We start from the raw sequence: 17,467 nt of genomic DNA, 5'->3' as shown, positions 1-17,467 counted from the left end.
ACGGAGCAGAGAACCGGCTGCCTCTTTAGCATTGTTTCTTTGCAAAAATGTGGCCTGATATCGGAAGACTGACTTGGGAGCCCAAAGTCGTTAGTAAGTTGGGGAATGCCTGTCACATGAGAGTGGAGGGGCATCAACTTACACGTAAGTAAGTCTCTCAGGGGCTCTGAGATTCTCAAACGACTCAGCCACCCAGGTAGGGAGAACAGACACCCCCCAGAGGCACCCAGGACACCTCGGCCAGAAGTAAACACTGCCCATGCGCAGGGGACCTCACTCGCAGTGCTGAACAGTCCGCACAACTGTGCTGCTGGCCCTGGTCCACACTTTACTGGCCGCTAAGATGCTGGCAGCATTAGAGGATGTTCTGCTGGTGACGGAGGTGGAACCCCCTCCATCTTGACCCAGGACCCGCCACCAGGGCAGAAAGACATTGCTCCAGGGCTTTCACCGAGCATCTCTAGAAGGCCTGGAGGGACCTGAGATGACTGCTGAGCAGGCTCCGTTACAGCACACCTGCAGGCGGCGCTCCTCCCACTGCACCTGTGCCAGTGGCACCCCTGGAGTTGGATGGTACACAGCTGGCGAGGGCGTGGCGAGCCTGTCTATGAACTCTGCAAAGGTTTAGCATGAATTTTCCTGGGGAGACAGGTCGACTTCAGCCTCTATCAAATAGTCCACAGGGGCCACTAATGTAAAAAAAATTCAAGAAACACTGTCTACTGGGGCTTGGAACTGTAACACTGCCAGAAGGGGTGTCCATCTCGTCCCTTCCCCAACCCAGTCATCCCCCCGGGTCAGTGACAGGAGGGCCCAGCTCGGTCAGGGCTGAAATCCCAATACTCAGTGGAAGAACGAGACAGAAACTCTTGCTGAGGCCGAGGCCTGGGCCAGAGGCAACAAGCTTAGATTGCACCTTGAGAGGATTTCTGTTGGTGAGCGCTGTGCTGTCCAGGAGAGATCTTCTTTGGGAGTCTAGCCCCTGCGGATCCCGAGCCAGATTAAAAGCCGGTCTAGAAAGGTTATAGCCCGAGACAGCCAACCATCGCTGGAAAATGGAGGAGACAGCCAGAGTTGTATTTACAACTCTAGAACCTGTCTTAGGGAGTTACTGCGTATGGCAAGGACTAGTTTAACATGGCAGCTGGAGAAAAGGCCCCAAGGTCCATGCTCTAAACTCCTTGTTAACTGCAAGGCAAATCTGGCGTTGGTCAGAGCAGAATCACCCTGAACCAGTGATCCAGGGTGGCCACAAGCCACCCCCAACCCGGTCCTGTCCTGCCCAACAGTGCTCTGTGAACACTCCACTGCTACTTAAGGATATGCCAATCCCTGGCCTGCCTACAGTGCCTCGGTGTGTCGTCCAGCTGTCACAAGAGACCCCTCACTCTGAGGGTTAGAGACAACAGGCATGGTATTCTCTCCATGGCTTCACTGTAGGGGACAAGCCAGGGCCAGGCGGAAAGGCAGCTCGCTCACCCACTCATGACTACTCAGGACCTTGTTCCCAGGGGTGAGCACACTGCTGCTCTCTCTCTAAGTGAAACCTTTCCTCTGGCCCCTTCCTCTGCCCGCTGGGGCTTGGGCCAGGGCAGAACAAGGCAGGACAACAATATTCACTTTAGCAGGGTCCCAGAGCAGCCGTCGCCGCCTCCATGACACTGCTCAGTGAAGCTGATCAGTGGTTCCCAACTGGGGGCAGCACTGCCTCCTGAAGGAGGTTGAAAATGCATGGGGGTGTCTGGATCAGCCAATGGTTGGGAACAAGACTGGCAGTTGGTAGGTGGGGGATGCCAGGGATGCCAGACCGGCTGCATTTTCCAGAGTCCTACGCAAGGAAGAATCATCCGGCCCGAAAAGTCATCTTGTTTTAAGTAGGGAAGCACACCCATGATGAGAAGAAACTACTGTCTTTCTCCAATAAAACAGTGCACAAGGCATATGACCGCTTCCACTCTTTCTTTTCCCACCCAAAGCCTCTCCCCATTTAAAAATATGATATTTGGCCATTAGAAGAAGCCGAGGGGCCAAGGCCAGTGCCCTGGTGGTAGCCAGCCCATGTAGGGGCTGGCCCTGCCCGGCGGGAGGCCTCCTTACCTGGGCATTTCAGTGTGGATGGAGCACCCGTCATCCAGAAGCATGTCAAAGCCATGCAGACTTGCTAGCAAAGAGACGAGACACAGTTAGAGACAGGCAGGTGTTCAGACATGCTGCAGGAGTGGAAGCATCTTCATTCCCACGTGCTGGGCCAGCATCCTCAGTGAAGGAGCTGGGGTGTCAGGAGGAACTGGGAACCGTTTGCCTAAAGGGTCCATTTGCTCCCCCCAAAAATCTGAGAAAAATGGTGAGACTATAACATAGGGACATAGTGCGCCACCACTTAGAAGACAAATGCCCCACATCTGAATAATGGGGCAGCTGAAAGAGGACTACACATAGCAGGGAGCAACACTGACCCACGCCCCAGGGCACTGGGGCCAGTGTCCTGCTATCAGTTAACCAGCTCCACACTGTCAGTCAGCTGCTCATGGGGGAGGGAGAGAGCACATGGTCACTGTCCTTTCAGAGAGCGAGAAGACAGTATTTTTACTTTTCTATTAAACATCTATGGCTCTTAGTATGTGCCAGGGGCTTGTTCTAAGTAATTAACAAATATTAACTCATTTAATCCTCATACAACCACATTAGATATTGTCATTCTGGCCCAAATCAAACAGCTAATAAGTGGCAGAGCAAAGGTTTGCACCCAGTCTGGATCCAGAATCCATGCTCTGAACAATTATACTAAGCTGCTTTTTCTTTTTTTTTGAGGAAGATTAGCCCTGAGCTAACATCTGCTGCCAATCCTCCTCTTTTTGCTGAGGAAGACTGGCCCTGAGCCAACATCTGTGCCCATCTTCCTCTACTTTATATGTGGGACACCTGCCACAGCATGGCTTGACAAGCGATGCCATGTCCTCACCCGGGATCCAAACCGGCGAACCCTGGGCCGCCGAAGCAGAATGTGCCCACTTAACCCTGTGCCACTGGGCCAGCCCCTAAGTTGCTTTTTGACCCAGTGTATGTCAAAAGCTTTAAAATTTTGCATATCCTTGACCCAGAAATGCCTTTCTTAAGAATTTATCCTAAGGGAATAAGCAGTCCCACCCAGGAAGAATTTACATTCGAGAACGTTTATGCAGCATAATAATCATAAAAAGTTGGAGACCACCTACACGGGCCGCAAGGGGAGAGGAAGAGTATGGAAGGCATGGGGCGCCGCACCTCTGTGGAGGACTGCTCCCACCACACTGCCCTCCAGGGCACAGCGGCGCTCAGACCCAGAGGAGAAGAGCAAGCAGTCACTGGGCATCAGGACCCACGCGGGCACTGGGTCCCCCAAATTAAGTGGAAGCCCTAACTCCCAATATAGCTCAGAATGTGACTGTATTTGGAGACAGGCCTTTAAGGAGGTAATCAAGTCAAAATGAGGCTGTAGGATGGGTCCTAATTCAATCTGGCTGGGGCCATAAGAAAGGGAGATGAGGACAGACAGGACACCACGAATTGGAGCCCAGAGAAAGCCCAAGGAGAGAGGCCTCAGAAGAAACCAGCCCTGCTGACACTTTGGACTTCCAGCCCCCAGCACAGCGAGACAATAAACGTCTGGGGTTGAGGTCCGTGGTGTTCTGCGACAGCAGCGCTAGCACCCCTGCACCCAGGGTTCCAGCCGCTTTTACCACACCCGCCATGACTCAGACCGGTCAGGAGGTGAACACAGCAAACCCGAAGACGGCTTGGTTAATACTTTTAATTACATGATTACAATTATACAACTTCCACTATTCAATATTCTGTATAAAACCAGTTACAATGCACAATATTTTCAAATGCAACAATATGTATCAAACTAATAGATAATGCAAAGTTTACAGGCCATTATGAAGCTTTATCTTAAAAATCCCTTCAGGAAAATAAACAGTCATTCAACCACTTCTCTCAGCTTTATAAAATATGATTAGAAATATACAGTTTAATTAAAAAAAACAAGACTGATCAAATACTGATTAATCAGTTACATTTTAAAACTTTTAATAATCTGTACATGAGTGCAAGTTAGATAAAAGTCTGCAAATTATTAATATAAAACCGCAGTACTATAATAGATGAACATGTCTGCTGACAGTGAATTCTACCGGGCAATGAAGGAAGTAATTTCCTACACAGTAGAGGCGAACCGTCCAGGCTTTCACACACGTCTGCACGTCTCCCTTAGCGATGCGGAGATACCCAGACTGAGGAGAGACGGAAGAGCAGCGGCTAGCCTCACCAGGACAGCTTTTGTGGCAGAGAGCTATTAAAGGACGAGGATATGTTTTTCAAGTTGTTTTCGATGAGCACTGCTTTCTGAAATGCAATGATTACTTTTAAAAATGTATGAAGAGAAGCAGTTAAGCTACTTTCAAAACAAACATCAAGGAGCGCATTGTCATCTGCCATGAATGGTCACTCGAGCGAAGCAGAGGCTCCAGGAGCTCTTGGCACACGCCACCCAGGACGCCTGGGTCGCACGGCACTAAGGCCCCGGTCTCCGGTCCCAAGGCCAACACACTCGCCTCGTGAGAACACTGGGGGACTCCTCCAAAACTTACCCGGGCCCAAGAAAAGAGGTAGAAATCACCCCTGTGAGTGGGGGAGGAGGGCAGGGGAGGCGGCGAGGGCTGGCAGGCTGAGGGGACCAAGTTAGAGCAGAGTCTCTGGAGACAAGAGCAGCGGGCCGCGCGGAAGCAGCTACATATGGCGAGTAAGGCTACCTGCATAGTGAGGCACTGCTCAGGACCGAGCCCCTCACGGACAGTGAGGACAGCTTCCCAGGTTTCTTTAGCATTACAAAATCGAAGTCTGTCTCTGCTGCTAGGTACCCAGTTCTGCAAACACCCTTCCTTCAGACTCTCGCTGATTTGAGTCCCCAGAATGCTCTGAGGGCACCGAGAAATATTCATTTCTAACTTTAATTCCAATGGAAACTGTCGAGGTGTACTTTCAAAGCTATTTAAGGCTCTTAAGTTAAAGGAATCTCTCCATCTGACATGTCCTCTTTCATATTCCATAGCAACAAGGTCTTCTGTGACAAGGACTCAAAGTTAGATTGTGGGCGTGAGGGAGTTTCAGCTGGGGGAGGAAAGAGTCCACTCTGATTCACAGCACGAAGAACTTCCCATCGTCAGACCCAGAGACTTCCTGGACTCTAGACATGTCTCTAGGACGTTTAACACTGTGCTGTGCAACCCTCCCGAAGCGCACACGGCACGTCCTTCCCGTGCTCGAGGGGGCTTCTGTATCAGATCACCAGTTCCCTGTGACTGCCTCCAGGGAGCCTGTTACATACAAGGACTTTTACAAAGAGTCACAGTGATAGCAATTCTACTTGGAAACATGAGCAGCCAACACGAAAAGGCAATTTGTCAAACAAAAAGTACTGTGGTTAACACTGAAGCCCAAATGTTTCACTCTTGGCCAAGACACCGATGGCTTATTCGCTGTGAAGAAGACAGACATTTGCTTGTTCTGACGGAATAAAAAGCCAAACCAAGAACAGAAGTTTGATTTTTCACAACTACCTGTATTATTTATACAGGCAATGGCCTTTAAAAGTATAAAGGGAAGAAGAGTTGCCCTGAGAATCCCACCGTTTCACCTCCGGGCACAGTCTGAGTATTTAGTATCGTCTCCCAGCACGAGAGAGTAAACAGAATGTTTCTCCTCCCACCCAAAGCTTCTCAAAGAGCGTCTTCCCCCAGGCAAGTGGGTCTCTGTGTCTACTCACTTCCAGGGATAGACAACCACAGTTCTTCTGAGGTCTGGTCCGCGGTGTTTAAAAGACAGCGTGACGGGGTGGGGAAGAGCTGCTTGTTTGGGCCAAAACTGTGGCATCTTCCATCTCCCCTCGAAGCCACTCAACCTGACAACTTACTCCAAGAGAGTAAATACCAAAACGGAACTGTGGCCTTCCAATTACTTTTGCCACTAACAGCCTTCGATTTGTTTATTCCGATCACTTCTTATTCCTCATAGTTTTGTTAAAAAGGCAGCTTTTTAAAATGAAAGTGGCTCCTGGTCTGACTCCCTCCTCTCACGATGTGAAGGCATTTGCCTTTCCACACTGCGCCCCCTTGTTCTCCGACCCAGGACAGGCAGACAGTGAGCAAGAGCTAGAGCCACTCACTTCCCACCCGGGAGTGACCAACGTGCTCGCAAAATATTCTTTTATTTTGGGCCCCATTTTTTTTTAAAGCAGCAAACTGTTTTTGTGATTGCTTTCTATCACAGACTCTGCTGTTTCTGTAGGGTTGAGGGGAGAAGGCACTCTGGAAAGATCTATTAGTTGTATTCTCTAACCAAAGGCAACAGTGAGTTTCTTATTTACAAACAACAGAAATCCAGATGCAAATAAGTGGCACTGAAATCAAAGGGTACAGAACAAAAACAATCCACGATGCTACAGAGAAAGACCCTAATAGAGTGGTAACTTTTTTTTTATTTTTAAAAAGCCACCATTATTTGGGATTGCTGTTTCCAAGGGGAAACCCCGACAGTGTGGGGTTTTTATGCATGGAAGGAAATACGGTTTTTATTTGTACGACTGGACAACCAACAGCAGGCAGCCTTGGCGTTCTTCAGTCCCTAAATGACATAAAAAGGAACGACTGACAACAATCTTTCCACTGTGCTGCCAGTTTCTCCTCCTGAGTCTTCTAAAGCTATCATTAATATCTTCCTGCAAGGTTTAGGTTAGAAAAGTACCACTTTCTATCACAACATGCAACAGTCTTTAAATGTGGTTTTCACAGATTCTTGTTAATAAAGCACTCTTTGGTGGAAGACAAGCAGCTTGGGTACCTAACAAAGTTAACATTACGACAGTATTACAAATACGAAAGTGAAGATGATTAAACCAAACAGTATCAAATTACAGAAAGTAGCATTTCAGTAATGCCTGTTTTATCTTTATAAATTTTGACACAGGGTAAACAGAAAATAAATACGTAAAAAAACCCCATCGGAGCCTCAATTCTTCTGCAGGCCAGCAGCTACAGTGATTGCCATCACAGGCACACGCGCCACAGACGGGCCGGCTCTCCCGCTGACAGAGAGCTGCCTGTCTACACCTGAGACCAAATGCACAACTGCTTTTTTGTTGTTAAACTTGAGACGTTTCTAGAAAGGAGAGTCGGGCAGGCTTCGAGTCCTTCACTTGTACCCAAACTCATGTAGTTATTTAAACTCCAGCGGACATTTTCTTCCTTGAAAAAACTTCTTAGGTGGAAAGCAGCTAAGGCTTTTACAATTTTGTTTTGTTTCCAGATAAATTGTGCTAAGTCTTGTGGTGGTTTTCTGTTCCTAGAGTCTTCCTTCAGTTCTGGTCACAGGTTTTTACTTAACGCAAGACTGTTTTAGTCCTTGAAATGGAGGGACTACAGGGGGGAAAAAAAAAGGATTTTACCATGAAGGTTTTCAAACTTCCTATTTGTAGTTATCAAGGACAAGGAAGGCAACACAATAACAATATTGACATGCTAAAAAGTAGACACTTTGTACAATTTTTTAATGACAAGTACTTTGGAAAAGACAGTACAATATCAACCAGAAAGTAAAGACAAACAGGAGAGAAAGGCAGAGCAGAAAAAAGTTCAGTTCTGCAAAAAATAAAAAAACAATAAAAAACAATAAAAAAAGAAGGGAGGGCAAAAGCAGCTGAGCAATGAGAGTACCATAATGCCATTAAGGGCATTTGCTGCAAAGCAGTCCTTTTCCTTCTTTCCCTCTGAGGAACCAGGCTGTGGGAAAAGTGGAAAGAACGAAAGACAAAGAGTGTTACTTGATTACTTCCAAAGCAGGAACTCGGTTACAGAAAAGCTCTGGCACCTCAAGCAGTTTCCAGTTCAGCAGAGCGAAGCAGCCCGAGCCTGGCTCCCACATCCTCGGAGCACCCTGCAGGCTGCGAGGGACACCCACGCCACCTCCTAGTCACCTCCTAACCCTCACCCAGGACGCAGCCAAGGATGCAGCCAGGAGACGCCTCGCCGGGATGCCCGAAGGTAAACACTTGACCTTGACTGATTCTCACCCTTCCTCCCTTCTTTCCTTCCTCAATTTATTACATTACACTTTCAACTAAATGGAAACTTTCAGAGAAAAACTAAAGCAAAAGAAGAGTCAGAAAAGCCACTTCCAATCTGGAGGTGACCCTCACTTGCACGGTGCTGACGCTCTATCAGGGCAGCTCATCTGAACTGATCAGACAGTCTTCAGAGACCCCAACAGAGTACTGAGTATAAAGATCCAGGTCAGTTGGTAGAGTCAAGTGGGAAAATATCTTGAATTTCAAAAGGAAATTAATATCTTAAAAGATCAGAGATAACCAGCATTCTAACAAAAGAATATTTAGACACAACATTCTGGGACTTCTACACTGATGTACATTTAGAGACAATGGCAATAACAAAAAAGCCCAGAGGTGATTGAACAGACACTGAGATCTGAGACTCCGAGGGACAAGAAGCAGCGACAGGCATGAGAGGATGGCAAAAGTCACAAATGAGAAGACTCAAGAAGCCAAAGTCCTAAATGTGGCTACTCCCGATGGAAGGGCTTGTGAAAAGACTCATGCTTTCAGAGGCCAGGAGCCTGGGCATTCATCTTTTCCCAAATATGAATAATTAGGTACAAAATATCCCAAAGCAATGAACATGAGGTTGGTTTGGCAGGTGGAGCAGAAAATGATGGTTCCTAATGATGCAACCCGGAATTTAAAAAAAGCACTTGTATGTGATATTTTTCTTAGAAAACGGATGAATTTATAACTAAGGAAAAAAAAAAAGACAGAAATGAAAGAATGCCCCAAAGAAAAAGCCTAAGCCTACAGAAACATGTACTTGACAGGTGAGTCGTGTAAAGACATGAACTGAACTGAATGGGATCAGATGAGGCGGCTGCAGGTTCTCAGTTGGAGGCACAATGACGAAACTTTCAAGACTCAGTCTGAGAGAGCTCTTCAGAGAGTTCATGCAAGAACCCTGAAATTCAGGACAATTCTATTTAGCCAATTCTTCACTGAATTTATTAATTCTCAAAAGAGGAACATTAAAAATGACTTTACAGCTCTAATAAGAAGTGGGAGGTGTAGAAACCAGTTAATTCATTTCTTCCGAGTTGAGAAAGGGGATGAGGAAGGCGCCACACAGACCCCCTCGGCACTGAGGGTCAGCGCGCCCCTTCCACCCGACACTGCAGTGCTCCCGTCCCGAGCCGCCGCGGCCACGCCAGGGCGGAGCTCATCACAATGGACTGAAGCTTAGATGGGGCTGATGTTCGGTGGGTACACGGGGAATAAGCACCTGCCATGAGAGAAACACGGTGGCAATCCTGCCCAACAACAAATACTTATGACAACACCCCTATTTTTTCAGTTTCCAAACTGCTCTTTTAACATGTTTCTGGAAAAGTTTTCCAAAGTTGTAGAGCCTCTCAGTAAACTGTCAAAAATCAAAAGAGCCACATCAGTGAAAAGTGAGTTTAGGTGAAGTCTTCGTCCTGGAAGCCTCTAAGAACAGAACAAGACATGGAAACGAAAGGTCCATTTCCTATGGACAACAGAGATGATGAGGATGACATGCGAACAGCAGCAACCTGCAAGAGAGGAGGCCTCCCAGACCGCAGTGACCGCAGGCTGGCAACCCTGGCGCCTTCCAAGGACTGATGAAAGTACACTGAAAGGGTGTGCTTGTTTTTACTGCTGTTCAAAGAAAAGATTTCTATTCAATATCTTAAAATTACTCAACAATCTTAGCTCACATTTTTTTGTCCCAATTCAGATTATGTCCAATTATGTTAATTCCCTCATTACCCTACAACCCCAAACAAATCCTATTCAGTAGAAAAAAGCTTGGCTGCACGACTCCCATCAGGCCCGGGAGTGGGAGTGGGACCTGCGCATAACGTGCTTGCGTCTCGTCTGGGGGCTGCAGGCGGCTCTCAGTTAAGGGAAGGTGAACACAGGCCAGAGCCCCAGAGAGGCACAGGAGGCCCTGCAGGGAGGGGTGGCTGAGCACGCCGTGAAACCCAGTGAGCTCTCACTGTCTGACTTCTTTGCCCCTCCAAATCTCTGCAAGTCCACTTCTGAATTTAAAATAAGTCCTTTTGGTTTTCAGTGCTATCCCAGACGCCTGGAAACTGCTTTGGGCCATTTCAACATTCAGTCAAGTGTGTTCAGTCTGAAGCCTACGTTAGAGCCCTCAGAGCATCTGGTCCAGGGACCTCGGGCAGACGCTCACTGCAGGAACCACCTCTGCTGAGAAGCACACGTTTAGAGCACTAGGCAAGACCTAGATGGAGAAAGTGCCGCACGGCCACCCTCAGAGGAATGTGGTGTGGCTGGCACACGAGGTCCCAGCTCCTGGACTCTACGCCTCTGAAACCTGAAGAGCACAACCCAGAAAAGCAGAATTAAATGTACAAAACACACTCGACTGTAATGGAAGCCTGAGCAATTATACCTAAAAAAAATTCATTCATTCAAAACATGTCTAACTATCACCAACAGCAGGTTTTGTATTTGAATTTTTAATAGTTTAATTCACCTACAAGTGTCAAAGTTAAATGTCAAACTTAAAATACCCCCAATCCCCTCATTTACTGTTCAAAAGTTGGAAGAAAATGACAGAAAAGAAAAGAAAAATCCCCACTGTCCTACCAACCAGATGCCGTAAGATTACGGCATATTTTTCCTTCATCTTATTTCTATATATAGAAATGTATACATCTATAAATATTTATACGTCTATACATTTCTATACATACATAAAGTACATTTTACATTTACAAAATTAGAGTAATAATTCATAACTTTTGTGTGTAGCTCTTTTCCCTTGTTACTCCATGAGCATTTATCCAAGTTGTTAAATTTTCTTTAAAAACATGACTCTTGATTCATTTGGCAAAATTCAACAACCTTTAGCCCATTTCCCATTTATCACTGTTATAAATAACATTCTGATATTATAAATGTACCTAAATCTTTGACTTTTGTCAGTAGTTCTCTAATATTCTTCTCAAGTGGAATTAGAATGTAAAAAAGAGTATAAATATTTGCTACTTTCTAATGAAGAATTTTAAATGCTAAAATCGCAAGTCGCTGCCCAGTTCTCAAATATGTGTACTGGCCAGTACTGCAGCCCCAGGTAAGAAAAAGTGTGCAGTAAAACTGTACGAAAGAATCGGCCAAGAGGGGAAAACGGCAGCACTGAACAATTCCTCAAAAGGGCAAAACACACAGAGCTCTTTGGTCGTCGGCAAGTCCCTCAGGACACAGGCTGCCCTGAGACCGCCAGAGACTCACTCAGCACCAAGGAGGGCACCGCGGCCCAGAGCCGCAGAGACGAGGGCAGGAGGTCAAAAAGAAGCAAGGACAATTGTGCACGACATTTGGAAGTCTGGTTCAGACGACCGTCAGACCTGTTACAAGAGACACACTGTGCCACGAGCAGGACCTTGTGCTCAGGACGCCCAGGCTGCCAGCTCCAGGCAAGATACACCCTCATGGAACGGGTGCCAGCCCTCACTCCTGAGATGACAGTGAGGAGGGTTTGCTCTTCCCTCAAAAGGGATCTGTGTTTAGAACAGACTAGAAATGAAATGTCAGGGGCCAGCCCTGTGGCCGAGTGGTTAAGTTCGCCCACTCTGCTTCAGTGGCCCAGGGTTTCGCCGGTTCAGATCCTGGGCGCGGACCTAGCGCTGCTCATCAAGCCAAGATGAGGCAGCATCCCATATAGCACAACCAGAAGGACCTACGACTAGAATATACAACTATATACTGGGGGGCTTTGGGGGGGAAGAGAAGAAAAAAAAAAGATTGGCAACAGATGTTAGCTCAGGTGCCAATCTTTAAAAAAAAAAAAAAAGAAAAAAAAGAAATGAAACGTCTGCCTTCAGTTCATGATACACACCCAAAGACAATAGTGAGTGATGATGTGGTCACAGAACATGTCCATTTTCTTGTTAAATCTTGTACTAATGAAGGAAGTAAAAGATAGCAGCTCAAAGGGAAAGAACTAGCCCCCTCGGGTGTGGACTGTGGTTGAGAGGACAGTCACTCAGTGAAGAAGGACCTCAAATTCACTAGAGTTCTCATTGTTCTACTATCACCCTTATTTGCAGCTAATTTTCCAAAAATTAAGCTGTATCTCATACACAGATGGGAAGATTTCCTCCAAGTCCTGACAGAGAGCTTTGGAAATTCTTAATTTAAGAACTTGTAAGTACAATATTCTCAACTTTCCCATATTATGACCCAGACACCACATTTCCACTGTTGAGAATCACCTCTGAAAAACAAATCCAAACAAAAGCCTCCACGAAAACAGCCCAGATATTCTAGAGGACGAACAAGTCAAACATACGGGGCTAATGTCCCATCACAGGGACTCTGCTTTCTCCCGTCTTCAGTCCTAGCTCCAGAAGGGCAAACTGGGAAAGCAAAGCTTGGAACTTTTCAGGAAAGTAGGGTTCTCTTCTCACCTTTTAAAACTGCTTTTTCTTGCAGCAGACCTGGTGGTTCTTTTAGTAATGCCTGCACTGCCAGAAATGTTAGGTTCAGACGTTTTACAGCTCTGAACACGGGACTGAAGAATTACTCTGGAAATAGTTGGAGAAAAAGATGATTATATTCACTGAAACAATTTGCAAATACTTGACAGAGGAAGGCATTTTTGCACTTCAATGCAAATTATTTTATTGAGAATGGATAGGATTTTCCATAAACACATTTGCCCAAAAAAATCAGAACTACATTTTTACATCAAGGTCTTTTAAAATGAAGTGTCTCATTTCCCTATAATGTTACATAAACCAGAGTACTTGCCTTTTGGAAAATGAATGACCTGGAATTTTAAGTAATTCCCACACCAAAGAAATCAATCAGCAAAACACATTTTTGTGCCCCAAAGTAAAAACAGATTCTCTGAATTCTAGTCATGGAAACAAGAAATCATTTAAAAGTCCCAAATTCTAAAGAATATGAATATATCTACACAATATTCATTCTTCAGAGCTGAAAGTATGGGCAATAAATCCCAAATCAATACTAATTTTATACATTTCAAATTTTAAAACTGTGTTCAAGCAAAATTTTGAATTTTTCCTAGATTATAACTACTCACTAAATCACCAAGTACCATTAACATGAAGTATCACTAACATGAAAGCGAAGCTGTTTAAATTTGTGAAACTTGATTTAACTAAACTCTAAATATCTCAAGGAACTGCTGTGTCTGGGAGTGGACTGCCCAGGAGGCGAATTCCCGGCTCAGAAGAGCAGCCTGAGCTGCAGCCCACGGGAGACCCTGCGCACGAGCAGAGGGTGTCGTTAATCCCTCAGTGCACTGTCACAGGGAAAACAGCAAAAGATTCTGTATGCGGTTGTTCTCTTCAGGAGCTGACGACCAAAACACTGAACTGCACACACACATTTACATATACTCAAATTTTTATTTGTCTAGAAGAGAATACACTGACTTAAAAAAAGCTTCCTCCTCTCAAATCCAAACATAAAGGTGAGACAGCCGGCAACGACTTACGTGAACCCAGTTCCTAAGAGCAAAAAGAAACCACGAAAACTAACCAGCAGGCCCACATCCTATGCTGCATCGCCACCACCTCGGCTGACATCCAAAGCCAGGCCCTTAACATGTAGTCGAGACTAGTAAATTCCTATCATCTTAGAATTTCCCAAACCACAGCATATTCAACACTGAGTAAAACGCTAACTTCTCCTCACTAAAGAAACAATGGGCTGTATTGTACCCTGGGAGAGGGCTGGAGCCCAGCAGTTTTCCAGCAGCTTGGCGAAGAGAGGAGGAGGGCTGGGGAGGCCCCTACCCCAGATGTTTGGCTTTCTCCAAGCAGTATTTCTGAAAGCTTAGGAAACAGGCCTTCAGTCTCACCGGAGGGAAACCGATGGCGGGTAAATGAGCCAATGCTTAATTCAAGATTCTTTATAAAGTTTCAACAACCTAAATGTTGAATGTTCTAACAAAATAGAAAAAGTATATACAGACACAGTTGCATGATCAAAGAAGGCACCAACTGCCCTGGCATATGAATTCCAGCCTGAAAACAGGATTTATTTAAAAATTCTTTATGATTATATAAAGTGATATATAAAGGCCACTTGTGGCCCAAAAGCATAGACAACTAACAAACACATTGTAAAATCATTAATATGTGAAACAAAATAAGAGCCGACATATTGCTTGCTCAGGAAATTTAAGTCCTGATTTCTTAAATTAACTATTACTCAAATGTTTATTCAAAACAAGATATTACTGCTAAATCAAATTTTACGCTAATAGAAAACAACTTTTAAAAAGTATTTCTCTAAAATTAATGTAAATAATTCATGTGAAGTAATATAATGATAATATTAAAATAGCTAATAATTTATGTGGGATGTTATTTATTTACTTATTTTTTTTGAGGAAGACTGGCCCTGAGCTAAATCTGTGCCAGTCCTCCTATACTTTGTATGTGGGTCACTGCCACAGCATGGCTTGACAAGTGGTGTAGGTCTGCACCAGGGATCTGAACCCGTGAATCCGGGCCACCAAAGTGGAGCATGCCAGACAACCACTATGCCATGGGGCTGACCCTATGTGGGATTTTAAAAAGAAGAGCATGATAGAAATTCGGAATGCACTGATCACAACAGTAAAGATTTGAGTCACCAGGTATTTGCATTAACAACAGAACAGTTATTACATCTGTAGGTTATGCATCAATAAAGTGCGGAAACCAACAACTACACTTAGAGTAACTGTGACATCCTACACATCACACCATAAGGTGGGGTACACGGGCAGACATGGGTGAAGAGTTCATGATCCCATAGGGCATGTGGGAACCCACTACCTCCCACCCTGCAAACCAGGCTCATCACCAGGCTTTGCACAGCAACATTCAGAGTATGCATCTTCTCCTTTCCATTTCTCCTTGACAGAATCCTCAGTCCTACTTTCTATCTTTTGCCTATACTTCAGTTTACTTTCTTCTCTGCAGTATCTTCTGAGCCCCAGTATTCTCAGATTGCTACCTGCAACTTGAAGCATTCAGCAAAGCAAAAAATGGAAAAGCCAGGTCTCTCACCCATCAAGCCACAAAATGCTCTAAACATAAATGCTAAATTCCAAGTAAAGAATCCATCAGCGTGACTGCACACTATTCACATTGGTTGTTGACCACAGACACAAAACGAGCTTTCAAAGTGATGGGCCTGAGGCCCCACGGCCACCAGAGGCACCTTCCCATCATCTAAGAGTCTGACAGGCAATCTCAAGTGTTGTTCCAGTCAGGTTCTCCAAGCATCCAGGTAACAACCTACTAGGTGAGGCCACAACACCAGCCAACAGAGGGGAATGTCAACAATGGTGCCCACGAGGAGTCACCTCAAACGATAACTACAAGGATTATACCTGTTTATGTCACTGTTACTGTCGAAAGCTTTTGTTTCCATAAACTCCAAATTAATCAGGCAGGTTAAATTGAATACTCTGCTTTGGGTCTAGAAACGCAGTGGCAAATGTCAGTAATAACAAAAAAGGTTCTATCTTACACAGAATATTAAAAAGAAAAGAGCCTGATAGAGACTATCTTTAAACTTACCCTGGGAAAAATAATACAATTAGGAAGTGCCTGAGTGTTATCAGCAACGACTCCACCCATGTAGAACTCCATCTATGCAACATATCTTCACCACTCGGAAAAGTTAGAGAAGAATAAATCTACACAGCGTGTGGTGCTCCTGAGGCAGAATATGTGGAAATCTAAGTTTACTAAGAGAAGTAAAGAAAAAAAACACCTAAAAGGATAATCTATATCTGAAATATATCTGCCTAGGTGATAAGCTTGTATTAGTAAGATATTCAAGAAAATGTCATAAATAGGAACATGTTAAGCAGCTTTTCCTTAATTTTGAAAAGAATGGAGTCTGCTAGATTTTTACATCTTTTCTAGCCATCTGAAGACACTCAGTGAGACCACAAAGTCCTGGAGTTGGCTGCAATGGAATTTTACTTTGGACGAGATCCTGGAAGGAACTTTTTGTATTCCTTTATAACTCCCAAGTCCAAGTTGGAACAAGAGAAGAAATTCTTGAAATATGAGCTAAAGAAAAAGTTTCAGAGAAAAGAATGCAGCCTAGACAGAAGAGGGTGGCGGAAACCGTGGTCTGAGAGGACACGCCCTCCATTCTGTGCTCACAGACTTAACTAAAGGACGGTCTGCAGCTGAGCTTCTTGCCACTTTCCTCTGCAGAAGTCTCTGTACCGCTAAGGCGTTCATTTAAGGATGAAAGATACCAAGAGAACACAAATTCTGCCTCTCTTACCTAATGAAGGCATTTTGGTGACTTTTGGGAAAGGAGGAGCGTGGGGGGAGTAAGGAGCCCAATCACTGTCACGTGGAAACACAAACATAAACGACGGGCTCCAGGCGTCTCTGCTTTCCTATTTTCACTTACTATCAAGTTCTGAACACTGTACTTAACTATATTCCCTAAAGGGAAGGGAACGAAATGAGGCAGAGGAGAAAATTCTGCATCCTCAAGACACAAGACTTATCAGGGAAGCCGCCGCCCGCTGCCAGTGGGGTGGACAGCGTGAGGAGCAGAGGAAGCACGAGGACGCGCACCACACCTCACCGCGACGAGAGCAAATCTCTACCAACAGCAGACAACCCTTGGGAAAATTCTTTTTGCTAGATTGGAAAGGATATACTGAGGATATTTACTCTAGAAAACACGCAAAACTTGTACCGACAACTGACTGAAAGAAAGCCACCCCGATTATCCCAAGCTAACTAAATATTTTCAACAAGGAAAAGAAATTATTTCACTGTCTTTATAAATTGCTATTTCAAAAAATCTGTTAAGATTAAGCATAACTGAAAAACAAAGTATGTTATTTTTAATATCCCCTGTATGAAAGGAACAGTGAATACCTCCCTCCCCAACACCATCGCATTAATTGAAAAGATTCAGAAAAAGAACCTTTGAGAAAAGGCAAACCAACAAAAGCTAGGAGAGCTGATAGTGAGGAAAAACATGCACCGTGAGAAACACACTAGACACCGGAGGTGAGCTCTAGTAGAGAAATGGAATGGGACACTTACACAGCAGCTATTTGTCAAAGGGTCCTGATGGCTACTGTGTTCTTAAACCATCGAGACCGAATAGCAGGATGGGGAGAATGTAGTCACAAACAATCCACCAGAGGACAACACTACACAGTGCGGAGGTCAGCACAGCTAGGGAGCATCTGGAAAGGGGTGAAGGGGAAAGAACAGATGTTCAGACTGGGAAGCCAAAATAAACAAAGTAATAAATAAATAAAGCCACGTGTGAATTTCAGATATCCTGTGATGCAAGGTGGGGAACAAG

At 45.0% G+C, this 17,467-nt stretch overlaps 1 protein-coding gene across 45 annotated transcripts in view; it reads right to left on the bottom strand.

Annotated features, from left to right (window-relative positions):
* Positions 1–869: 869 nt before the first annotated feature.
* CDC14B (cell division cycle 14B) overlaps positions 870–17,467 on the bottom strand; it is a 92,459-nt gene continuing 75,861 nt past the window's right edge. For 7 of the 45 annotated variants that reach the window (XM_070249023.1, XM_070249029.1, XM_023627077.2 and 4 more), the window contains 2 exons: positions 17,200–17,345; positions 3,777–7,454 (listed from right to left, as the gene is read on the bottom strand). In XM_070249023.1, coding sequence (XP_070105124.1) covers positions 17,231–17,345 — 115 coding nt within the window. In that variant the 3' untranslated portion in view covers positions 3,777–7,454; positions 17,200–17,230. Of the gene's footprint in view, positions 1,049–2,097; positions 2,162–3,776; positions 7,455–7,751; positions 7,818–12,555; positions 12,673–17,199; positions 17,346–17,467 lie in introns of those variants that run through there. The other 38 variants (XM_070249018.1, XM_070249020.1, XM_023627070.2 and 35 more) reach the window with 14 other exon arrangements.

The sequence above is a fragment of the Equus caballus genome, chromosome 23 (genome assembly GCF_041296265.1).
Source record: "Equus caballus isolate H_3958 breed thoroughbred chromosome 23, TB-T2T, whole genome shotgun sequence".
In the NCBI taxonomy this organism is placed as follows: Eukaryota; Metazoa; Chordata; class Mammalia; order Perissodactyla; family Equidae; genus Equus; species Equus caballus.
Note: the sequence above shows the minus strand (reverse complement) of the source record. Positions and strands in the feature narration are given on the sequence as shown.